We start from the raw sequence: 21542 nt of genomic DNA, 5'->3' as shown, positions 1-21542 counted from the left end.
GGGTGAGCAAGCTTGCGGCAGTTATGGCAACGCCACCCTGCACAGTATTTTCCAAGGAGGCAGTAACCATACAGCTACATCCAGCCTTTGTTCCTAAAGTTTCTTCTGAGTTTCATATTAACGAACCTATTGTTTTACCCTCGTTTTATCCAAAGCCTCATAACTCTAACAAAGAGGCGCGCCTACACCTCCTGGACGTGAGGAGGGCGCTAGCCTTCTATATAGACAGGACCAAGTCCTTCCGGAAAATGGATAGACTCCTAGTCTCCCTCGCTCCCAAATCGAAAGGAGAAGGTCTCTCTTCGCAGAGAATCTCGAAGCACATCGTATCCTGCATAAAAATGTGCTACGAACTCAGAGACTCCTTTACTGGCCACACCCAGGGCTCACTCCACTAGGGCGGTGGCGGCATCAACAGCCTTTTTCAAGGGCGTTGCGCTAAAAGACATTTGCAGAGCGGCGACCTGGTCATCCTATGACACCTTCGCCAAGCACTATGCCCTTCACAGGGTATTCCAAGAGGATACCCAGCTCTCGACAGCGGTCCTCTCGGGGACAAGCTGCACATGATCCGATTACCCACCTCCTATTTTGGGTTACTGCTGGGTAGTCACCTAACGTGGAGCACCCACGGGGACACTCGAAGAAGAAAGATAAGTTACTCACCGTAGTAACGGTGGTTCTTCGAGATGTGTCCCCGTGGGTGCTCCACCACCCGCCCATCCTCCCTGCTTCAGATCTCTGTTTAGTGTTTTGCAGGAGCATCCGAGGCGGTTGGTCAAGGAACTGGCGGGGACCGGATCGCGCACGTAGCCAGGAGCGCGCAAGGGAGTGGCGCGCACCGGCGCATGCGCGGTCCGGCAGAAACTGCTGGAAGATCCGACCTGCTGCGCCGGGGCGAGCCCAACGCCTAACGTGGAGCACCCACGGGGACACATCTCGAAGAACCACCATTACTACGGTGAGTAACTTCTCTATTTGGAGCATGATTGTAACTAAAATCAGTGGGAGTTTTTCAATTGACTTTACCAGAACTGGGTCAGACCTTTAGTTGACAAGTGAGAAATGTTACATGCTAGTTGCAGAGCAGAAAAGCAGAGAGAGAGGGAATTTCTACACTACAGAATTATTCCAGAATACTTTATTCTGGAGTTATTATTCCAAAATAAGCTATTCAGCAGTAACATGCCTACACTACAGGGAAGCCTCAAAATAAACAAAACGTATTTTGAAATAGTGTGTCCACAGACAATAGAGCCTATTTTGGATTAGAGCCCAGGTTCTAATCCAAAATACTTTGTCTACACAGCCTCTTTATTTCGAAATAAACTATTCCAGAAGATCTTACCTCAAAATAGCTCCTATTCTGAAGCATGTTTTTCAGGATAGGTGCTATTCCTTGTGGAATAAGGTTTACCAAGTTTGAAATAAAGAGTGTGCTATTCTGAAATTATGTCAAAATAGCGGTTGCATTGTGTAGAGACTCACAAAGTTATTTCAAAATAGTAGCTGCTATTTTGAAATAACTTTGCTATGTAGACACACCCAGAAAGACCTAGGCTGCATCTACACTAGCTATGTTAGGGATGGAGAAATATTCCACCGTTACCCTAGTGCAGCTACAGCTCTGCCTTTGGTAGTTGCGGTAGAAGTGATAGTTCAGCCACTGGTAGACTTGTCATAGTGTCCCACACTGGTTAGGTTTCATCTAGATGATATGGTGCTGGCACTTTTCTCTGGCAGTTGCCCATCGAGATTTTTGAGCACCTTCTCCTATGTCAGCCTGGGGAGCGCCTTTGCAGAGCAACACAATTTGCTCTGCTCACTGTCCCTTGCTGGACTATGAAACTTGGACCTGCTGGCACAAGAGCAAAGGAGAAAGTCAAGTCTCAGCGCATCTCCCAAGTTGCAGAAGCATTAATATCTTTAAAGCAACAATTATTCTGATCATCATTTCTTGCTGCAAGTGTTTTGGAAAGTGAAAATTTGTAACAATATAAAATATGACTACAACTTGCAGCAGTGAGCTACAATAGATCAGGCCATCAGCACTTTCTTCTGCAAGTCTTTAGTCCTGCTGACAACACCACCTTATGTACTGTGATGAATAAAATCTTCAAGAGTGTCATAAAGGTGATGAACGTGAACTGTATTTCACTATAATGGGATATGTTTTATACTGAGACATGGAACATTAGGGAGTCTGTGTGGAATAAATAGCCAAAGCTTCCCAGTCTGTATGTCAAACAGAAGACTATAGTACTGTGAATTGCAGTGTTCGTCCAGAAGTATGACTGCTGTTGTCCATAAGTACTCTGATTTAGTTATGGCAGTTGTGCTATGGTTCAGGGTTTGATAGTATTTCTCTTATAAACCTTATTCTGAGGTGCTCATAGGTCAACTATTTTCACCAGCTTTGTGTTTAAGTGTAGACTGTGTCGTTTCTCAAACAGCAGTAATTTGGGAGAATAAAATTACTTGAAAAATAGGGGAAATGGTTTTTTGTTTCTTTCTTAGCTTTTATAATGCTAAAAATGATTTGGCCAAAATATCAGAATAATGCCTAGGTTTTTTTTCAAGTTAGTCATGTGTTGCTCCACTTGTGTTCCAACTAACTGATTTAGGAGCCCACTGTCTTAATCTCAAAAGTAACTTAGGCGCATGTCCAGAAAGGTATTTATGTTTCTGAGGTTAAAAATGAGAGCTACGCTCCTAAGTCAGCTGGGTTCTGCATCAATGAATGGAACAGCACATAAATAACTTTAAAAATCTGGATTTAAGTCTCTTTTTGCAGAATTTGCTTTGGGTCAAAGTATGCAGGCACCTAAAGGGACAGACAGGCACCTAACTTGCTTAGAAACTTTTATTGATCCTATTGGGTGCCTAATTCCTATTAAAGCAAATTGGACCTGGGCCCCTAACCTGATTAGAAGCTTTTGAAAATCCCACTGAGCACTTATTTGCATTTTAGATGACTAAATGCCCTTGGAAATCTGGCCCATATGGCTTCTAAGTCATGTAGGCACCTTGGGATGTTTTTTACTTTAAATCTTGATTCATTTGTTTGAAACAGTCACCTGCAACTGCTAAACTGAAATACGTAGGGTATGATGCAGCAAAAGTATTCCATGGGTATTATTAGAAGAATTATTTACTGCTCCTAAATTTAGCTTATACAAGTAGTCAAAATATTGATTTGTCTTCAAGATCAGTTAAACAGCATGTGTGGCTCCTTCAGTGTACCTAGTTGAATGGCACTTCCTTAATTGAACCCAAATATACTGTCCTCTGTAAATTTTCAAAATTGTGTGCATGCTCAGCTTCCCCTTAAATGATGGAAAATATTCTGAGTGAAAATATTCACGTGTCTCCTTACAAGTGAATTCGCCTGCTCTGCTATGTGTTGTTAGGCAACTGCATGGTTTGATTAAACTCTAATCCTCCACTCCTGCACCTCAACTTTTGTCATTTTAAACCTTGGGCCAAATTTAATGCTGAGGTAGCTGAGTACAGTTCCCAGTCGGAGTTGCACCTTTTTATTCTGGGGTTGAATTTGTTCTCCTGTCTGCCTCTCTTCCTTGCTCCACTCTGCAAGCACAGAAAGGCTGGCTAGGGAGATGAGTACATTTAAAAGGCAGAATAAGGATCCACTGAGACAGATCTGATAAGATCCTTCAATATAACATTTTTTATGGCTGCGCTGCTCTTATGAAAAGATGCTAAATCAGAGTGGTTTATTCATGTTATCTGGTCTCTGGGATAAAACTGTGGGTTCAAAGAGTGGTTATATATTTTGCTACAGCCCTGAGATATGTCAACAGATAAAGAGCTCACCACATTACAGAGGTTGGCTTATAACTGTTCAGTCTAGCTTTTTGCAAATGCTTTCCAAAATAATTTTTAAAAATAGAGAGACCTAACTATAATGTGGAGAAGAGTTTGTGTGTGTGTGTGTGTGAGAGAGAGAGAGAGACAGAAAGAGAGGAAATCTATAATTTAACATTACAGGTACTACATCATGGCTACAGAAATGATCTTAGTGTTTTTTTTTTCCTGCAGAAAATCATTTTACTAAATTACCTGCCTTCCACAAAATTACTTATCCCTGTTTTACACTTCCACAAGGAGGTGTGGGGGAAAGATCACCGGCTCTGGTCAGGAACTGGGGCATGGGAATTCATTCCTAATGGTCAGAGCAAGATTGGGGACGAAGACAGAATTTTCAGAACACTTCTCAATCTGGCATTAACTTCACAAACTCACCAGCTGACCTCCTAGGGAGTTACCACGTGCACTTCCATCCCTCTCCACGTGGGACATCCTCTACCATAGTGACCCATCGTTCTTCCTTCCATGATAACCTTCTCAAGCTTTCTTCTGTCTCTATACCTGCATTGACCAGAGTACTTAAGTTGCCACCAGTTGATTTTTGGGACCAGTCAGCTTCTCTCCAATAGTATTTCTCACATTAAAAAGTACGGGATTTTGTTCTTGCTACGATCTGAATTAAGGTTTTTCCTATCCAACAGAAGTTGGTTCAATAATAGAACTTAAAATAAATTACCATTATCTGTCAATATTAAACATTGCTATACTGTGCTTGTCTGGCTGTTCAATCACTAGTACAGGAGAGCAGACATGGTCATCTCATTTTAATAAAAACACAAGACCCTAGCAGAGTGTTGCATCACAGTATATATTGGATGAAATTCACTCCTGCAAGGAGGGCCAGAAGAAGGCTTTTGTGGTTTAAATCACGCATAAAACCTCAACATTGGACTTAAGGGAGGCTTAATTGATGTTTAGACACTGTCCTTGCAGTAGTGCTGTGTTAATTTCATCCAGTTTTGATTTGCATTTTTGTGATCAAAACCAGAACTCAGTCGAAATTAATGTAAAGTTCAACCCACTCAGTGGTACAGCCAATTATACCGCCATTGAAGTCAAAGGAAATTTTGCCATTGTCTTCAATGTAAGCACATTTGAGTACCTACTTTGTAGGATCTATTCAGACAGTATGCACGATAACATCAATACACCTCCCTTGTGCCAGTTTTGCAAAATGTGAACAGAGTAACCACAGTCATACTGGTGCAATTCCATTCTGCTAACTGGGAACCATACTTGGCCAAGCCATCTACTTAGATTTAACTTTGGTCTGGGGGTAAAATAATTTCTATCAAGAAAAAGAAAGTTACTGTTTGATACAATGCACAGTAGATATGGAATACAGAAAATATAAAACTCCTTTGGTGTGTTTGTTTTATCTTTTCTTTGCAGAATATTGCAACACTTCAATACAACTGCAGAAGATTACACTGTCATTTTCACATCTGGAAGTACAGCTGCACTTAAACTGGTTGCAGAAACATTCCCTTGGATACCTGAAGGCTCAAGGCAGCCCAGCAGTCGATTTTGTTACCTAACTGATAGTCATACATCAGTGGTGGGAATGCGGGGGATAACTGCCACGATGAACGTCTTATCAGTTCCAGTGAAACCAAAGGAAATTTTATTATCTGAGAAAAATGGAGTACCTGCTGAACAAGGGGACTGTATGACACCTCATCTTTTCTGTTATCCAGCTCAGAGCAATTTTTCAGGTACCAGATATCCTCTTTCGTGGATACAGGGAATAAAATCTGGAAAGCTCTGCCCCGTCAAAACACCAGGAAAGTGGTTTGTTCTACTGGATGCAGCTTCCTATGTCAGTACCTCTCCATTAGACTTAACAGTTCACCAGCCAGACTTTATCCCCATTTCATTCTATAAAATCTTTGGATTCCCTACTGGTTTAGGAGCATTACTGGTAAACAACGATGTTGCACCCTTGTTGAGGAAAAGTTATTTTGGTGGGGGAACTGCAGCTGGCTACCTTGCAGGAGAAGAATTTTACTCCCCAAGACCATCCATAGCAGAAAGGTAATGTGTTTGCTAAATCAGGATTTATGTGGACATTGAACAATGTATTCGTTCTGGCAGTGCTTATTTATTAGACTATGAAATAAATCCATATTTATGTAGGCAGTTGTAAAGAGCTCAGTATCTAGCTTGGTTCCTTAGTATTAGAATATTTTTTATCCTATTAAAAGTCATCAGCAAAATATCCTATCCTTAGCTTGACACAGTTTGTGGTGTCTGGTAAAAATACAAGCATTCATGTGGTTACGTGAAAGCCAGTCACTATAATTTAGAATCAAAGGCCTCATTGAAATAATGCTGTGTTTTGGAACATCCAAATTCTGAGCAAATATACCACAAGTAGTACACATGTGATCATGGCCCATTGTTAAATTTGCAGTAAAGGCCCATAGGCCTGACAAGTAAAAGGTTTTTGTATTGCTGTTAAGAGGAGTTTAGTCAGAGTAAAAGTCTATGTGCTAATGATACAATGACCAATATTCCAAGTTCTGTTGTGATTCCATGAGCAGGACCTGTACCAGAAAGAGGAGCACATATCAGGGGGTGGCCTGAGGGTTGGTGTGTAAGGAAAGGTGGGGTTGTGTCCATGGTCCCCTTCTTCCGAGACACACAGCCCTCTGGTAACTGGGAAGCTGTGCTCATTGATGGTTTTTTTCCTCCCCTCCACTTCCACAGTGCTAGCAACCACCTACCTGAACGCACTGAAGAGACGTAGCTCCCTCCCGCATTTCTCATCTTTAGCCCATGTGTACAGAGGGCAGCCTTAAGGTTAGCCTTAATATTGCACTACAGTAGTTGGGGAAGGAGAGGGAATAGCATGCAAAATCAGTTGGGCCATTCATTTATAGAAATGACCATCACAATGGATGTGTTTATCCACTAGACAATGATCTGTACCCTCAGTAATTTACCTGTCTCTCTTTTACACATAGTGCAAATGGCTACAGGCATTCTTCATCTGACTACATGTTGTGACTCCATTTAGAATGCTCCACGTGTGTGGAACTTACATGTTGGCAGGGTTTTACAGTACCAGCCTGTTGGTATCTCTTGAATGACAGTCCATGTGGGATGCACACTTACACCACGTCTACACTAGCCCAAAACTTCAAAATGGCCATGCAGGTGGCCATTTCAAAGTTTACTTATGAAGTGCTGAAATACATATTCAGCGCCTCATTAGCATGCTGGCAGCCGTGGCACTTTGAAATTGATGCGGCTCACCGCCACGTCATTCATCCAGACGGGGCTCCTTTTCGAAAGGACCCAGCAACTTCGACATCCCCTTATTCCTATCTGCTGTTTGGCTATTTGCATGGCCATTTTGAAGTTTTGGGCTAGTGTAGACACGGCTTTAATGTATACTTTTAACATATTGCCAACCGCCATCCTGGCCTAGAGTCTGGTTGTGAGCTCAGTCTCTTGGTTGTCAAGCCAACATAGATTAAAATTTGGAATCTCCATTGCCGAAGATTTTAAAGAGCAGATTAGACACAGGGATGGTCTAGATCGACAGTCTCAAGCTCATAGCCTGGAGGCCATCTGTGGCCTGAGCAGTTTCACAGTCCAGCCCACATGTGGGTGTTGACACATGAGTCCCTGCAGCCCTGGGTAGGTGTTTGTACCTTTCCTCCAAATCCAGAGATGCTCAATCCCTGACCCCACATCTCCATACCCCATTTCACTGCTTCTCTCAAGTCACCTCCCCCAAGATTGGGAGATGGTGTCAGAGCAGAGCAGGCTGGCTATGTAGCTCCAGTTCCCCGTGGCTCCTGCTACTGTGTTGTGTGGAGGGGCCTGACTCCTGCTGCCGGATGCAGCCCACCCAGGGCCCCTCAGGCTAACTTGATTTTGAGGGCCGTAAGATGGTTGGGGCAGTCACGTTGGACCTTCCAGAGTGTGCAGCCCAGATGGCCAAGCTGAACCTTTCTATGGATGGAAAGACTCTGCAGACACCTTGCCCAGGCCACAGGGATGTACTGGCAATAGCACAGAGCTGGGAGCCAGAAGCCTCCCTAAACCCACTATGCTACCTGGGGTGGTGCCAGTGGGATGGGCTTTAAATTGCTCTAGAGCAGCAGATGGGCCAGGCAATGTGTGGTTGGGGTGCACACAGGGCAGCAGGCAGGACTGGGAGATGTGGAGGGCCATATGGAGTGCCTCCCAGAGTCTGACAGAGAGGTTTACCTGCTGTCCCCCTAGAAGGTTTTGAGGACTGGCACTGGCCCTAACATGAATTGAGTTTGAGACCCTTGGTCTAGATAATACTAATTCCTGTTTTTAGTGCAGGGGACTAGACTGGAGGACCTCTTATGGTTCCTTCCAGTCCTATGATTTCATTATTCTGTGTATGACAGTGGTGTTTGATGGTAATGCTGTGAGGGTAAAGGTTACCAAAATGATAGGATCCAGGAACCTCACCCTCCCATCCAAAGCCAAATATAAAATTGAGCTATTTATTTTTTTTATTTTATTTTGAGCTAACATTCCAATGCATATTATAGCTAGGAAATAATATATTTCTAGAGGTAGTTGGGAATTGGTTCTTATGAGAACCATAGAATAATGGAACTGGAAGAAACCTTAAAAGGTGATAAAGTCTAATCTGCTGCACTCGAAGCAGAACCTAGCACCATCTACCATCCCTGACAAGTGTTTATCTAACCTGCTCTTAAAAATCTCTAATGATGAAGATTCCACAGCTTCCACAGCGAGGCAATTTATTCCAGTGCTTAAGCAGCTTGATGGGAAGTTTTTCCTAATGTCCAACCTAACCTCACATGCTGCAATTTAATCCCATTGCTTCTTGTCCTATCATCATAGGTTCGGGAGACTGGTTTTTCTCCTTCCTCCTTGTAACAACCTTTTAGATATTTGAAAGTTGTTATCATGTCCCCTCTCAGTCTGCTCGTTTTCAGACTAAACAAACCTAATTCTTTCACCCTTCTCTCATAGATCATATTTTGTAGACATTTATCATTATTGTTGCTCTTTTCTGGACCTTCTCCAATTTGTCCACATCTTTCCTGAAATGTGGAGCCCAGAAATGGACACGATACACCAGTTGAAGCCTAATCAGAGTACAGCAGAATTAGTTATTGTGTCTTGCCTATAATACTCATGTTAATACATGCCAGAATGATGTTTGATTTTGTTTGCAACAGTATCACAATGTTGACTCATATTTAGCTTGATTGTGGCCCCTTAGGCCTCTTTCTGCAGCACTCCTGCGTAGGTGGTTATTTGCCATTTTGTATGTGTGCATCTAATTGTTCCTAAGTAGAATAGTTTGCATTTGTCTTTATTGAATTTCATTCTGTTTACCTCAGACCATTTCTCCAGTTTGCCTGGATCATTTTGAATTGTAATCCTGTCTTCCAAAGTGCTTGCAACCCCCACCTCGGTGTCATCCGTAAACTTAAGGGTGAATCTACATGTATCTGATGATCGACCACACTGTGGTTGATCTTCCAGAGTTTGACTTTGCTGTGTGTCTTAAGACGGGCAAAATCTCTCTCTCTGGCCTTGGCCATCGACCCTGGTACTCCATCCTATTATATGGAGTAAGGGATTTCGGTGTGAGCCTGAAGAGCCCTGATCTACACTTGGTAAGAATATTGCTTCTGATACTTCTATCCTAGCTATGCTAATAGTGTAGCTAGAATTGCGTATTGGAAATTGACTTTCTACCCTAATGTGGATCATGTCTTAGAAGTGTACTCTCTATGACATTATCTAAATAAATAACAGAGAGAAAGCCGTGCTAGTCTATATACTATCAGAACAAAAAAGCAGTAAAGTAGCACTTTAAAGACTAACAAAATAATTTATTAGGTGAGATTTCATGGGACAGACCCACTTCTGAAGAACTGGGTCTGTTCAACAAAAGCTCACCTAATAAATTATTCTGTTAGTCTTTAAAGTGCTACTTTACTGCTTTTTTGTTTTGATATGTAAATAAATGTTACTCTTTGAAAAAGTGTGTATGATAAAACAGTCTGAATTGGTTTTTTTCTTTATTTCAAAAACAATGTTGAATGGAGATCTGTTTAGAGCAGTTATTTAAAAAAAATTCAAAAAAAAATTTGATGACTGCATGCTTTGGAAGCTGTTACTATAAAAATGTAAGGAGACTAGTTTTATTTCTACAGCAGAATTGGAAATAAGGGCATTCTCTGATCTGATTCCTCAGATAATCTGACCAGGTGTCAAGTAATTTTAAGCTATGGGGACTTCAGAAACCCAACCTCTGCACATTCAGGCACAAAAATGACCATTTCTCCTACCATAGTATCAGTAGAGTGCCTGAATACTAATTTTTTATTATCCTTTTTGAATATTGACTTCTAACCCTGCACTGATCATTGAACTCATAACATTTTCATGTTATTTACACTTAGCACATAGTCAACAATGACCAGAATTGTAACTGAATTTTGCATGCATGTAGTTTTGGTTACTGAGGCTGAAATTTTCAAAACTGCATGAAGAATCTGCATGTCAAATTCCCATTAGAAATTAATGGGAACCTGTGTGGCTTTGAAAATCCTTCTCTGCATCTCTCAACTCCAGACATTTGTTTTCAAGGCTATGGGATGTTTTTAAAGTGTTATCTCAAGTTACAGCTTTGGAAGAGATCAACCTTTTGGGACCCAGCTCTTATGGTTAGCATATTAGCCAGGAAGTACATTTTAAACATATTTCTGGGTCCATGTTTCCAAACCTCTATAGGTGATTTAAGCAAATGTGGTCACCCGTGCTCAGAGAGGCAGTAATGCTTGCTAAGTTATAATTCTGCTAGCCTCTGTTATCAAATGCACCTCGTCAAAGCTCTTTCTGTATATCATTGTCTGATACTTGTATGATTTTGACCTGCTAGTTTCTTAAAGGTGCTAAAAAGTTCTTCTAAAAGTCTTAGCTTCACACATAAGCAGGGCTTAGTTTATTAAAGAAATGGCTCCCTCAATGTCTGCCTGAGACTTGAGTGGGGATTTATAAGGTAGTAGTTTGCTTGATAGTCTTTCTCAAGGCTGTCATAACTGATACTTTTACCTTAAGGATGCAGCTTTCGCTGATGTCACATATATTGAGAAAACCAAAATAAGGTATAGTTGACATCATTTTGGACTTCTTAGGTTCCATAGACTTATTTAAATTCACCTGTTTTTTCCCATTCTGTGGTAGTGACCTCCCTTCCTATTCCTAAGGATGCTTAAAACCTTTTTTTCAAAATATTTTCATCTGTGCATCAAACTGCTTGACAGATTGTCATCATCATTCAGAAATCTAGCCTCATTTTCTGTCTTTTATTCTGCACACCAGGAGATAACATGGTATGGTTTGTACAGCAAGTATGCGGTGATAAAATATTCATCTTCTGCCCTATTTTCCCTTTGTATTTGGGATTGCTATTCAAATGCTGATCATTCTGGAACGCTTAAAATACCAGAATCTGTTACTGTCAACAGGGTAGCGGTATCTGTCCAATAATCTGGAGTATCCCAACCTGTTACCTCTTTATTTGGGGAGCATGTTTCATTTCCGAGTGTATCTGTTAAAAACAACCTGGGAATCTGCTACCCTGACATCCACCCTGGGGTCTACATAAGGGTACGTAAAGGCCAATGTACAACTTAGCTCCTGCTTCAAACCCATGTAAAAAGGCAAATCCCAATTACGGGATGTAGCTCAGTTACCTTGACTGGTACTGGGGAGACCTGCAGACACCAAATCTCTGCTGACATGTGTGGAGCAGCAGTAGATCCACTTTGTGGAGGGTACTTCAGTTGTCAGAGGCTGTCATAAATGGCCTCCGTAGCTCTTTTGCACCCCTTCTCGGGGGGAGGAAAAGGGCCAGAGGATCTATGTGGTAGGTAATGTCGACAAACTCCCTGGCCCCTGGTAAGGCTGGGACCGTGGCACAGCATCACGGCAGCCCAGCTCCCTGGCTTCTGTGGCAGGCTGGGGATGCAACTCAGCATCCATGGTTTCCTGGCCACCTGGGAGTGCTGGAGCCCAGCATGACAGCCCCAGCCCTCCAAGTAACCAGGAAGAATCTGCCTGGGGTCAGGTAGGGGCTTGGCTTCATGTGTGTCGGGGGGTGGGGTGCTGAAAGGACGTGGCCTCAGGTGGAAGGGGTGGAGCTGGGGCTTGCGTTTCATGGTTGGGCTTTCACTCCGTGCTCACGTATGCAGTGGTGGATACTCTAGTCTACTCTCCGACTTTACTCTGAACACACTCTCCATATTAATAAGTTCAGATCATCTATGCACCTACATTTCACACAGTGAGGGCATATACCTAAATGGCTCTGTTTAGAACCCTGCCTTCCCTATACTACATAAGTGCACCTGTTCATTGCCCACCCAGTAAAAAGCAATCTGTTCTTAATCACATAAGTGTAGGTGGGACTTGTACAGAGGTTTGTGTCTGAATAAATTTCCCCTTGTTAGCTAACAAAACAAAAAAGCAGTCATGCAGCAATTTAAAGACTATCAAAATGATTTATTAGGTGATGAGGTTTCGTGGGACAGACCCACTTCTTCAGATCTCATATGTCTGGCCCTATGAATCTGTTTTTTTATTTCTCCCGGTAGGTAATTAAGTTTTATAAATGCTTCGTAGAGATCTTGAAGTTTTCAGTCTCTGTCACTAGGATCAGAGCAGATGCAATTGTATCTAAGGGCTTGTCTGTAAACAATGCACCATGTGGTGTGTGCTGGATGGAAGCTGGAGGCATGTAGGTTAAGTGTAGCAGTCAGTGGTTGAGAGTGGTGTCGATGTGGCCGTCAGGGATTTGTACTGTGATGTCCAGGACATGTATCTCTCATGTGGAATAGTCAAGGCTGAGACTGATGGTAAGGTACAGTTACTAAAACTCTTCCAGAGCCTTTTTACTATGGGTCCAAATGATAAAGATATAATCGATGTAGTGTATGTAAAAGAGGGGTAATAGGGAATGAGAGCTGAGGAATTGTTGTGGGCACCTGTATGGGCCCACAGTAAACTAACATTTTTATGGCTGACTTAGAAGAACAAGTCATCAGCTCCTTGTTATAGTCGAAATTTCAAATGCACAAAATTCCTAAGCAAAATTCATTCACACCTAATGTGTGTTCTTTCCCCTCAGTTGCTTTAAGAAATGTGTTTTTATTGCCTGGAAGGCTCATTAATGAGCTGCTGAGGTTTTTTCTCTCTAGAGAGTACCTGGTTTGTAATGGTACTGATTGTACTTTTGCGCCAGGACCACCCTTGGAAAGAGCTCCTAAAACAGCATACATATTTGTATCTATATTTTGAGTTTATACATCATGAATTGTGATACCTTTCAATCGAAAACACGTATATGTTAAGAATTTGATGCTATATTTTAAAAAGCCAAATATTTGAAAAATGTACCCATATTTTAAATGTCACATAAACATATTATCGTGGTGGAGGTGTTTACATTTTATTTCTGCACTGCGGTCATTCACGGAAAGGCACAGGGCATCACACTGTCAGCAGTGTATGTGCATATGCACTTACTGTTGTCTACTGCAGGCGTGGGTGTGGTGCAGAGTGGGAGACTATAAACATAGCTGAATGCATGAACAAGCCCAAGTTATAAAGACAGTAGGTGAAAAGCAGAAGTTGAAGATCAGATTGCACAGCTGTGTTGCATAAGCCACAGTTACTTCATTAATAACCACACAGCACAGAGACTCCCAGTGACGATACCAATACTGCTAGTAGTACTAGTAATGAGGATGATTGTGTAATTGATTATACTACTACAGCAGCAGGCCCAGCCAACACTGATCATGGCTCTGAAGAACACGTTTCTTCTGATGAGAAAAGCTTTTGCAAGATAAAGAACACATTGATAACCCGCTGCTACAAATGTACCCACACGGTTATCTTCCTCTGAAGTGCCTGTGGACTGTTGATGCTTTCAGCCAACAGTACTTCACAGACATGAGCCCCGCTTTCTTCAGAAATCTCAATGGAAAATATTAAGCGTGATCAAAACCTTGTAACGACAGAACTAGGTAATATCCGTTTATGCTTTTTTATACATTAGTTGAGTCATTCTGTGAGAGCAAGTTTTTCCAACAAGGGTTGAGATAGCTTAATTCTGTGAGAGAATTGAAATAAATGGATGTTTGTTGTCTCTAAATGTATATTCTCTGTTGCACACTACTATACTATGAACTCCATATTCTCTTAATATCCTACAAGTGTGCCTATTTTCATCTCAAATATTGGAGAGTGTGCATTAATATTAAAACATTTTTAGCTTCAGGAAACTCTGTGATACAGCCTTCAATCACATTTCCCTGAATGCTGAAACTACTGAAAGGCCCTGGGTCATATACCGTGCCTTCTGCTTTGTGTGGCAAATTGTTTTTTCTGGAAAGCGCATCTGCCCTAGCCAGGGGATGATTAGATTCATGAGTCACGTTGGCAGACTCGGTGACCGTGAAAGTTCTACTGAGTGACAACAACCTTTCACCACTTAGAGGATGCGTTCAGTGAAACCTCAAATCCTTGATAAACATTTTGCAGATGGATATATTACAGAAAGAAATGATTGGACAGTCATTAAAATGAGTCATATCAGCAATAACATTTCTGTCAACACAAGGTCAGGCACTGAGAAAGACTAATGGAATCTTTAGCCATCTTAATGGTGGCAACTTTCATTGCTGCTTAGAGTTCTTAGCAAAGTATGACCCTTTCCTGGCATGCCAGCAGTACTTCCATGCTGCATATTAGCTGTACTGATCAGCTGACGCTTACTTGGTGCTGTGTTCTGAATAGCTGTGCACCTGTGGACTGATTCTTGAATTTTATTCCAGCTACATCGCTAACAGATCCTCATCAGTTTAATGTTATCAATGAAATGCTAAGTGACCAACTGAAGATCAATCTAAAGGACTGCAGAGGTCAAACATGCAACAGTGATAGTAACATGTCTCACAATTAGTCTGGTGTGAAAGTGCAGGTATTTATGGTCAGTGAGAAGGCAATGGACATCCCAAGCAATGTACATCCCATGCATAACCCAGTCATTTGACCTATGCGGTGTTCCTGCTGTAGAGTCATGGACAGATGCAATTATATTATTTTGAATTTGTTCAAAACCTATATGTGCTTTTCTGAGAATCAACTTATTTCTGGAGCCCCTAGTGAGATTCTCTGAATGAGGAGACGTATGAGGTCAGTAAGGGAGAACTTTTTCCAAAGTACTTCAGTCACACAAGGTCAGCTTGAACTGTTGCACTTTGGATAGTAACAGAGAGATAGCCGTGCTAGTCTGTATACGATCAAAATAAAAAAGCAGTCCAGTAGCACTTTAAAGACTAACAACATTTTTGAGTGCTACTGGACTGCTTTTTTGTTTTGGTGCTCTTTGGAGGTTATCATACAAATATAAATGCTGTGAATCGGTGCCTCAAGCTCATGGCACAGACACTCTGCAGAGGAGTGGCACATAAACAGAAGCAAACTCATTAGCTGAAACCATGGATTGTCTGTAGTCTGCGTTTATGACAACACTGTGGAGTAGTAACCTTACAAGAATAAATAAATGTCACCCTCTGCAGTATGAAACAATGGACCCGGACAGAGCTGTGACACTGCTGAAGTGACTGTCTGACTTTGTGACAGCATGATGACAGCGAAGAACGTGCTCTTGTGCTGACAGCTAAAGAGAAGTTCAAAGCTGAATTGTTCTGTGCCATAATTGGCTCATTTGTCAACCATTTCAACAGAAAAATTCATGCATGTTCTGAAATAAACAATTATTTCTGTTTTAAAGAGCTGATCTTGTTGGTTCTGTTGTTAGAGTCTCTCAAAAGTTTAATTGAGTTCTAGCCGGATGACCTCAATGAAGAAATCTTTGAGAAATGGCTACGGCGGTACTCACTTGTAAGGCAACGTGCCTCCAAGCCGTTATCACACACCCAGCCTACACTGCAGCAAATGCTGAGCATAATAAACATGCACAATTTGCAAACAACTTTTCTAAATGTCTATTGCAGTGAGCATTTACCTGACACTGTCAGTGTCATGCTACAGTGAAAAAAAGGTCTTTTTCACATTTAAAAAGGATAAAAAGTGCTCTGCGTGTTGCAGAGTTCAAAAAAGATTTGATAGTCTTACTCTGTAGACTCTTCCAGTTTAATTGAAATATTTGCTTTCAGCAAAGGCACGCTGAAAACATCTGAAGATTTTTTTCATCTCTGTAAACAGAAAAATAGCTACATGCAGTGGTTGTGTTGAGTAAGGTAGTCATATTAATACTTGCTACATATTACTTACCTGAAGTAAGACTAATAAGAATAACGGCAGTGCAAATAAAATGTACTTTTTACGTATTTATAAAATGTTTTAAACAGTTTTAAGTCAACCCCAGTTTCGTAGAGAAATTTAATTTAAGCCTTGGTAGAGCCCATGAAAAATGTGAAAAACAAGCTAGTGTGAAGGTTCCCTTTTCAGTGGGAACACATGGGTGCAGTTTTGGCTAGCTTCAGCTGTTGTGAGCTGTTTGTACCCATTGGTGTTTTGTTTTGTATTTTTTTCTTTTATAAGTTATTTCATGTACACTTGTGTGTATTCTTTTTGCCTTAGGGCTGCCATTGGTTGTATACCTGTGGCAGCCACCTCCATCTGCAATTACATGTGTTTAAAAAAATCTGTGTGTTCTATCAGACTGGAAACAAGGCTATCTTTCCAAGCTTCCAAAGGAAGGTAACCTGAAGGAATGCAAGAACTGGAGGGGCACCACGTTACTCTCTTTTCCAGGAAAAGTGTTGAATAGGATTCTCTTGGAGAAAATGAAGACAGAAATTAATAGACAGTTCAGGGAAGAACAGACTTTGAAAAAGCCTTGAACAGTATTGATACAGATGGTCTGTGGAAACTGCTGCAACACTGTGGCATCCCATCAAAAATTATTAGCCTGATCCATTCAACATATGAACTGTCCGCATGCCAAGCTGTTCACAATGGTGTCTTGACAGAATCCTTCATCATACTCTCAGGAGAGCGACAAGAGTGCCAATTGTCACATTTCCTCTTCTTGATCAAAATGGGCTAGATTCTGAGCAGGACAACAGATGGCCATCAACGGGGCATTCAGTGGACACTTTTCAAACAGCTAGAGGACATTGGTTTTGCTAACAGTGTTGTTCTCCTTTCATGCCAACATGAAAGCATGGAAGAAAAGGTCACGACACTAGACAAAACTGCCTCAATGATTGGACTGCGCATTAACAAGGGAAAGATCAAGACAATGAGGATCAACCAGTCCAACACCACCACCGTCACACTGGGAGGGGATGATTTGGAAGATGTAGAGCAGTTCATCTACTTGGGGAGTATTATGGGCAGAGACAAAGGAACAAGGATATCAGTGCCAGGATAGGGAAAGCAACAGGTGCATTCAAGACTTCTTTCCAAATGGAGTTTGCAAACAATATCTGCGAAGACGAAACTGCGAATCTGTGAGGAGTATGCTCTTGTATGGATGTGAGACCTGGTGTACTAAAAAGTCTTCAAATCACAAGCTACCGACATTCATAAACAGATGGCTGAGGTACGTCCTTCGCATCAAAGGCAAGACTTTGTCACAAATTATGAGCTTTGGAACAGAGCAGGACAAGAATCACTTGACGTTCAAATGAAGAGAAGAAAATGGGGATGGCTGAGCCACGCTCTCAGAAAACCATCATCCAGCATAGTCCGTCAAGGTCTCACGTGGAACCCACAAGGAAAACGTAGAAGAGGAAGTCCTCGGACAACGTAAAGAAGATCTACTGAGACTGAAGGACAACAACTGGGGTACTCCTGGAGTCCGCTGGAAGTTTTTTCTCAAGACAGAGTGAAATGTAGACTTGTAAGTGGCCTGTGCTCCACTTGGAGTACAAAGGTTCAAGTAAATCAAATATTCTATCAGAAAACTTCTGTGTCAGTCTCCTGATTTATACACTTGTGCCACATGGGGGCCCACATATATATTTGGTTTCATCCCCACAAAAGGTTAATCCAGCTGCATCTCTAGGACACCAGGACAAATGCATCTCTAGTTGGAATTTGGGGAAAACTATTTGATGGGTCTTCCAAAAGCCTTTGTAGAATGCACTGGTGGTCTCAGTCCAATTTCTAGTTGATTAGGTGTTCACAGTAGGAAACCACCACTACTGTTAACAGTCTTGTTGGTAGTTGGCAGCATCAACAGAGACATCAAGGACTGACCAGGCTGCAGAAGTCCTTCCCTGACAGCTGACAGGACTGTCGCTCTTGAGCAGAGCAGTGTAAGAAACTCATGCAGCGGCTGTCCCTGTTCCACAGATCAATAAAGCACTTCAGTTTCCAGTGCTATCAGTCCCTCAGCTTTCACAAGCACCACAAAAATGCACTCTAAAACAAAAGGTGCAAAAAGGAACAGGGACATTTTGCTTCCTGAGTTCATATATATTCAGATGACCTCTTACTCTTTCCCATCTGTGCTTGAAGTTTGAATACGTTCCAGAAAGCCTTTTACAATTTAGTCCGTCATCTTTTCAGAGGGTTGATTATGGGAACTGACATTTTATGTTATGTTGTCCTGCCTGGGGTCATTATAGCCAGAAATCATCTTGAGCACACTGTGTGAAGAACAGTGAAAGATTTGCCCACCATACCCTGAAAAGTATTTTCAACATTCAGCACGTACTCTTCAGCAAATTTTTAGTACTCTGGGTGATTACATCTCCGTAGTAAAGCTGCATTATTGTCTGAAAACTTATAGGGACTTAACGCCATCACAATACATCCTCAATACAATTCACTGAGTATTTAAATATGTAACTAAAGAAATCCCCAAGGGGGTGAATAGGCAGGTAGAAAGGGCATGCTTAATAAATAAAGAAAGAGGTTCTCTGTATTGCATGCATACCTTTTATTTGTTTGCTTAGAGTTTTGCTTATGTTTTAACTAGGATTGTAATTTGTTGCCTGCCAGTCAGCCTGAGTTAGCTAAGCTATTTGTTGGTGCTAGTCAAGACTAGGAGTGGCATTTTTCAACTGGAAACCCATGGGAGTTTGGGGCTTCTGAAGGTCTGGGAATATGTCTGTACAATTTATTAATTCCATGGAAAATTATGAACCATGTGTATTGGCGTTGGGCTGCAAACTGCATTTTGAATGTGCACCTATTTGTTTTTTCTGTGGTCTGCAATCTTGGATTGAAATTCCAAAGGCTGGTGGAAAAAGAATAACAATAGGAGGCAGTTGATGCTAACAGTACCCAATTGTTGGAAATCTAGTCACTCTAGACAAAAGACTGGTCCCTACCCAGGAAGTCACAGCCACAAAATCATATGCCAAGGGATTGTACTCATGTAGGGAAGTGGGCTAAGGAGTCACCTAACACACAACACTGTAAGTTTTAAAGGGGTCAAAGCTGGTCTGCTTAGTGTAACAATTTTCTCCTGTCCATGAGGAAGAGACCACTCTCTTCATCACACACGCTGCATGAAATAGGGGACGCCCTGCCTGCCTGGCTTCTTGGACCTGGGATGTCCCACAATAGCTACCTTGGAAAGGGTGAGCTGGAAGGGGACATGCATGTAATGTTTGGTGTTTTGTATGACCTGTGCTCTCCTGTGCTTTGCATGGTTAATTATAAAAGTGCATAAAGGTATTTGACTCTGTGCCAAAAGTGTGAGTGTGCATTAACTGCTTCACAACTGCTGCAAGCTCCAGTGTTCAACTGGAAGCCAGAAGCTTCACAGTATTGGGTGGAACTTGGAGATAGTAACTAAGGGATCTCAGAGGTTAGTGCTGTTCCTGTGGGCCTAGAACAAGTTGTGTGAAGAGCCCCATTTCAGAGAGGAGATAGCAGACTGAGAGCCACTGCCCAGGAGAGGTACCAGAAAGGCCCACAGGAGGTATCAGGGCTGCCGACTGCTGAGGCATGACATTTAACATGCTCTAGAGAAGAGAGCCGTAGAGGCTAGGATTTCCCTTATCACAGTAGACATAGTGGGTGGAGAGGAAGTTGTGCTCACTAGGCACTGTCATAGATCTTAACGCAGGTGCTTTCATAAATCACATTGGGCAGCAATCTGTCGCCTTGGGAACCTAAATCTGGCTTCTTGCTTTAGTTTTCTGGCTCACAGGGTAAAGTCTCCTTGGGCAATTTGGGCAAATTCTGCCCAGGGACTGTGCAAGTGGGATGGCGGGGCAAGCAAGGGCACAAACCCCCCAGTAATCATTTCTGGGATGACTTGGAGCTTCTGCCTAAGCCCCGGAATTCCTTCCTCAGAGTCCATCCTCCCTTCTTTCCCTTGCTGAAGAGGTGTGCTTGGGAAAGGCTCTGTGGCTAGCATTCCTGCTGGGGCTCGTAGATGCTGCCAGGAGCAGGGAATCTGGGATGGCAGCACAGTGTAGCAGAGGGGGTGCTGGATGTCTGCTGAGCTCCACGCATTCCCTGTTTGTAGCTTTCCATTAGTGTTTGGAACCTGGGACAAGGTGAGCAGTAGATAGTGAGGTCTAGCGGCCAGTGTTTAAAATGCTCCCCGCCCCCTCAGATAATCCCTGTGCATGCTCCTGGATCTGCCTCCTTCTCCATTCTGGCCCTAACTCAGCATAATACAAACTCAATCGTAACCAGATTTATTGTTTTAGAAAGAAAACAAATGCGGAGTTATACCTGGGAGTTCAACAAGGTGTAGCTGGACTGAAGGAGAGGAGCAAGACTTGAAGGAGAGGAAGGAGAGGAATTGCAATGTACACCCATACGTCATTTTTCTCTTTTATCAAATTTAGCTACAGGAGCTTTGACTGAGCAAGGATGTGTGTTTGCAATCACAATAGCAAGTTGTCATAATGCATGTCTGACCCTGCGAAAGTCCTACTCTCAAATTAGAATCAAGTCTTCACCTTAAATCTCTTGGAGAAGCTTTATAAAATGTACCATGGGGTGTTGGGATTTTATAGTCTTTGATTCCCAGTGACAAATGTATTGTATTATGCTATTTGTTGTCCTTTTTAGGTTTAACATTGGATACGGGCCACGTTATTTGTTAAATGAAAGAGGACATTAAGTAGTTCAGTATAACAATAAACTTGTTCATCCCAGTACTCTAGTTATATAAATTCATGATGAATGTATGTAAAAAAGTGAGGCTGGCTTTTGAGCCAGACAATATCTAAAATGTACACACCAGTCTTGCACAAATAATTTTCTGGTACTGATTTAAATCTAAGACCAGGAATTGAAGTGTCTTGCTTTATTATGGCCTGAGGGTGTTCTGCCAGGAATGGTAGCAAATTCTCTTTGGTATATACTATATAATTAAAACAAAAAAGCAGTAAAGTAGCACTTTAAAGACTAACAAAATAATTTATTAGTTGAGCTTTCGTGGGACAGACCCACTTCTTCAGACCATAGCCATATCAGAACAGACTCAATATTTAAGGCATAGAGAACCAAAAATAGTAGTCAAGGCTGACAAATCAGAAAAAAAATAATTATCAAGGTGAGCAAATCAGAGAGCAGAGGGGGTGGGGGGAGAGTCAAGAATTAGATTAAGCCAAGTATGCAAAAGAGCCCCTATAGTGTCCCAGAAAATTTGCATCCCAGTTCAAACC

General features: G+C 41.9%; 1 protein-coding gene across 3 annotated transcripts in view; it reads left to right on the top strand.

Annotated features, from left to right (window-relative positions):
* The window catches only part of MOCOS (molybdenum cofactor sulfurase), a 373921-nt gene that overhangs the window by 133958 nt on the left and 218421 nt on the right, over positions 1–21542 (top strand). For all 3 annotated transcript variants that reach the window (XM_074987969.1, XM_074987970.1, XM_074987971.1), the window contains one exon: positions 5281–5922. In XM_074987969.1, the coding sequence (XP_074844070.1) occupies positions 5281–5922 (642 nt within the window). The remainder of the gene's footprint in view (positions 1–5280; positions 5923–21542) is intronic.

The sequence above is a fragment of the Carettochelys insculpta genome, chromosome 2 (assembly GCF_033958435.1).
Source record: "Carettochelys insculpta isolate YL-2023 chromosome 2, ASM3395843v1, whole genome shotgun sequence".
NCBI classification, from domain to species: domain Eukaryota; kingdom Metazoa; phylum Chordata; order Testudines; family Carettochelyidae; genus Carettochelys; species Carettochelys insculpta.
This window is presented reverse-complemented; position numbering and strand designations above follow the sequence as displayed.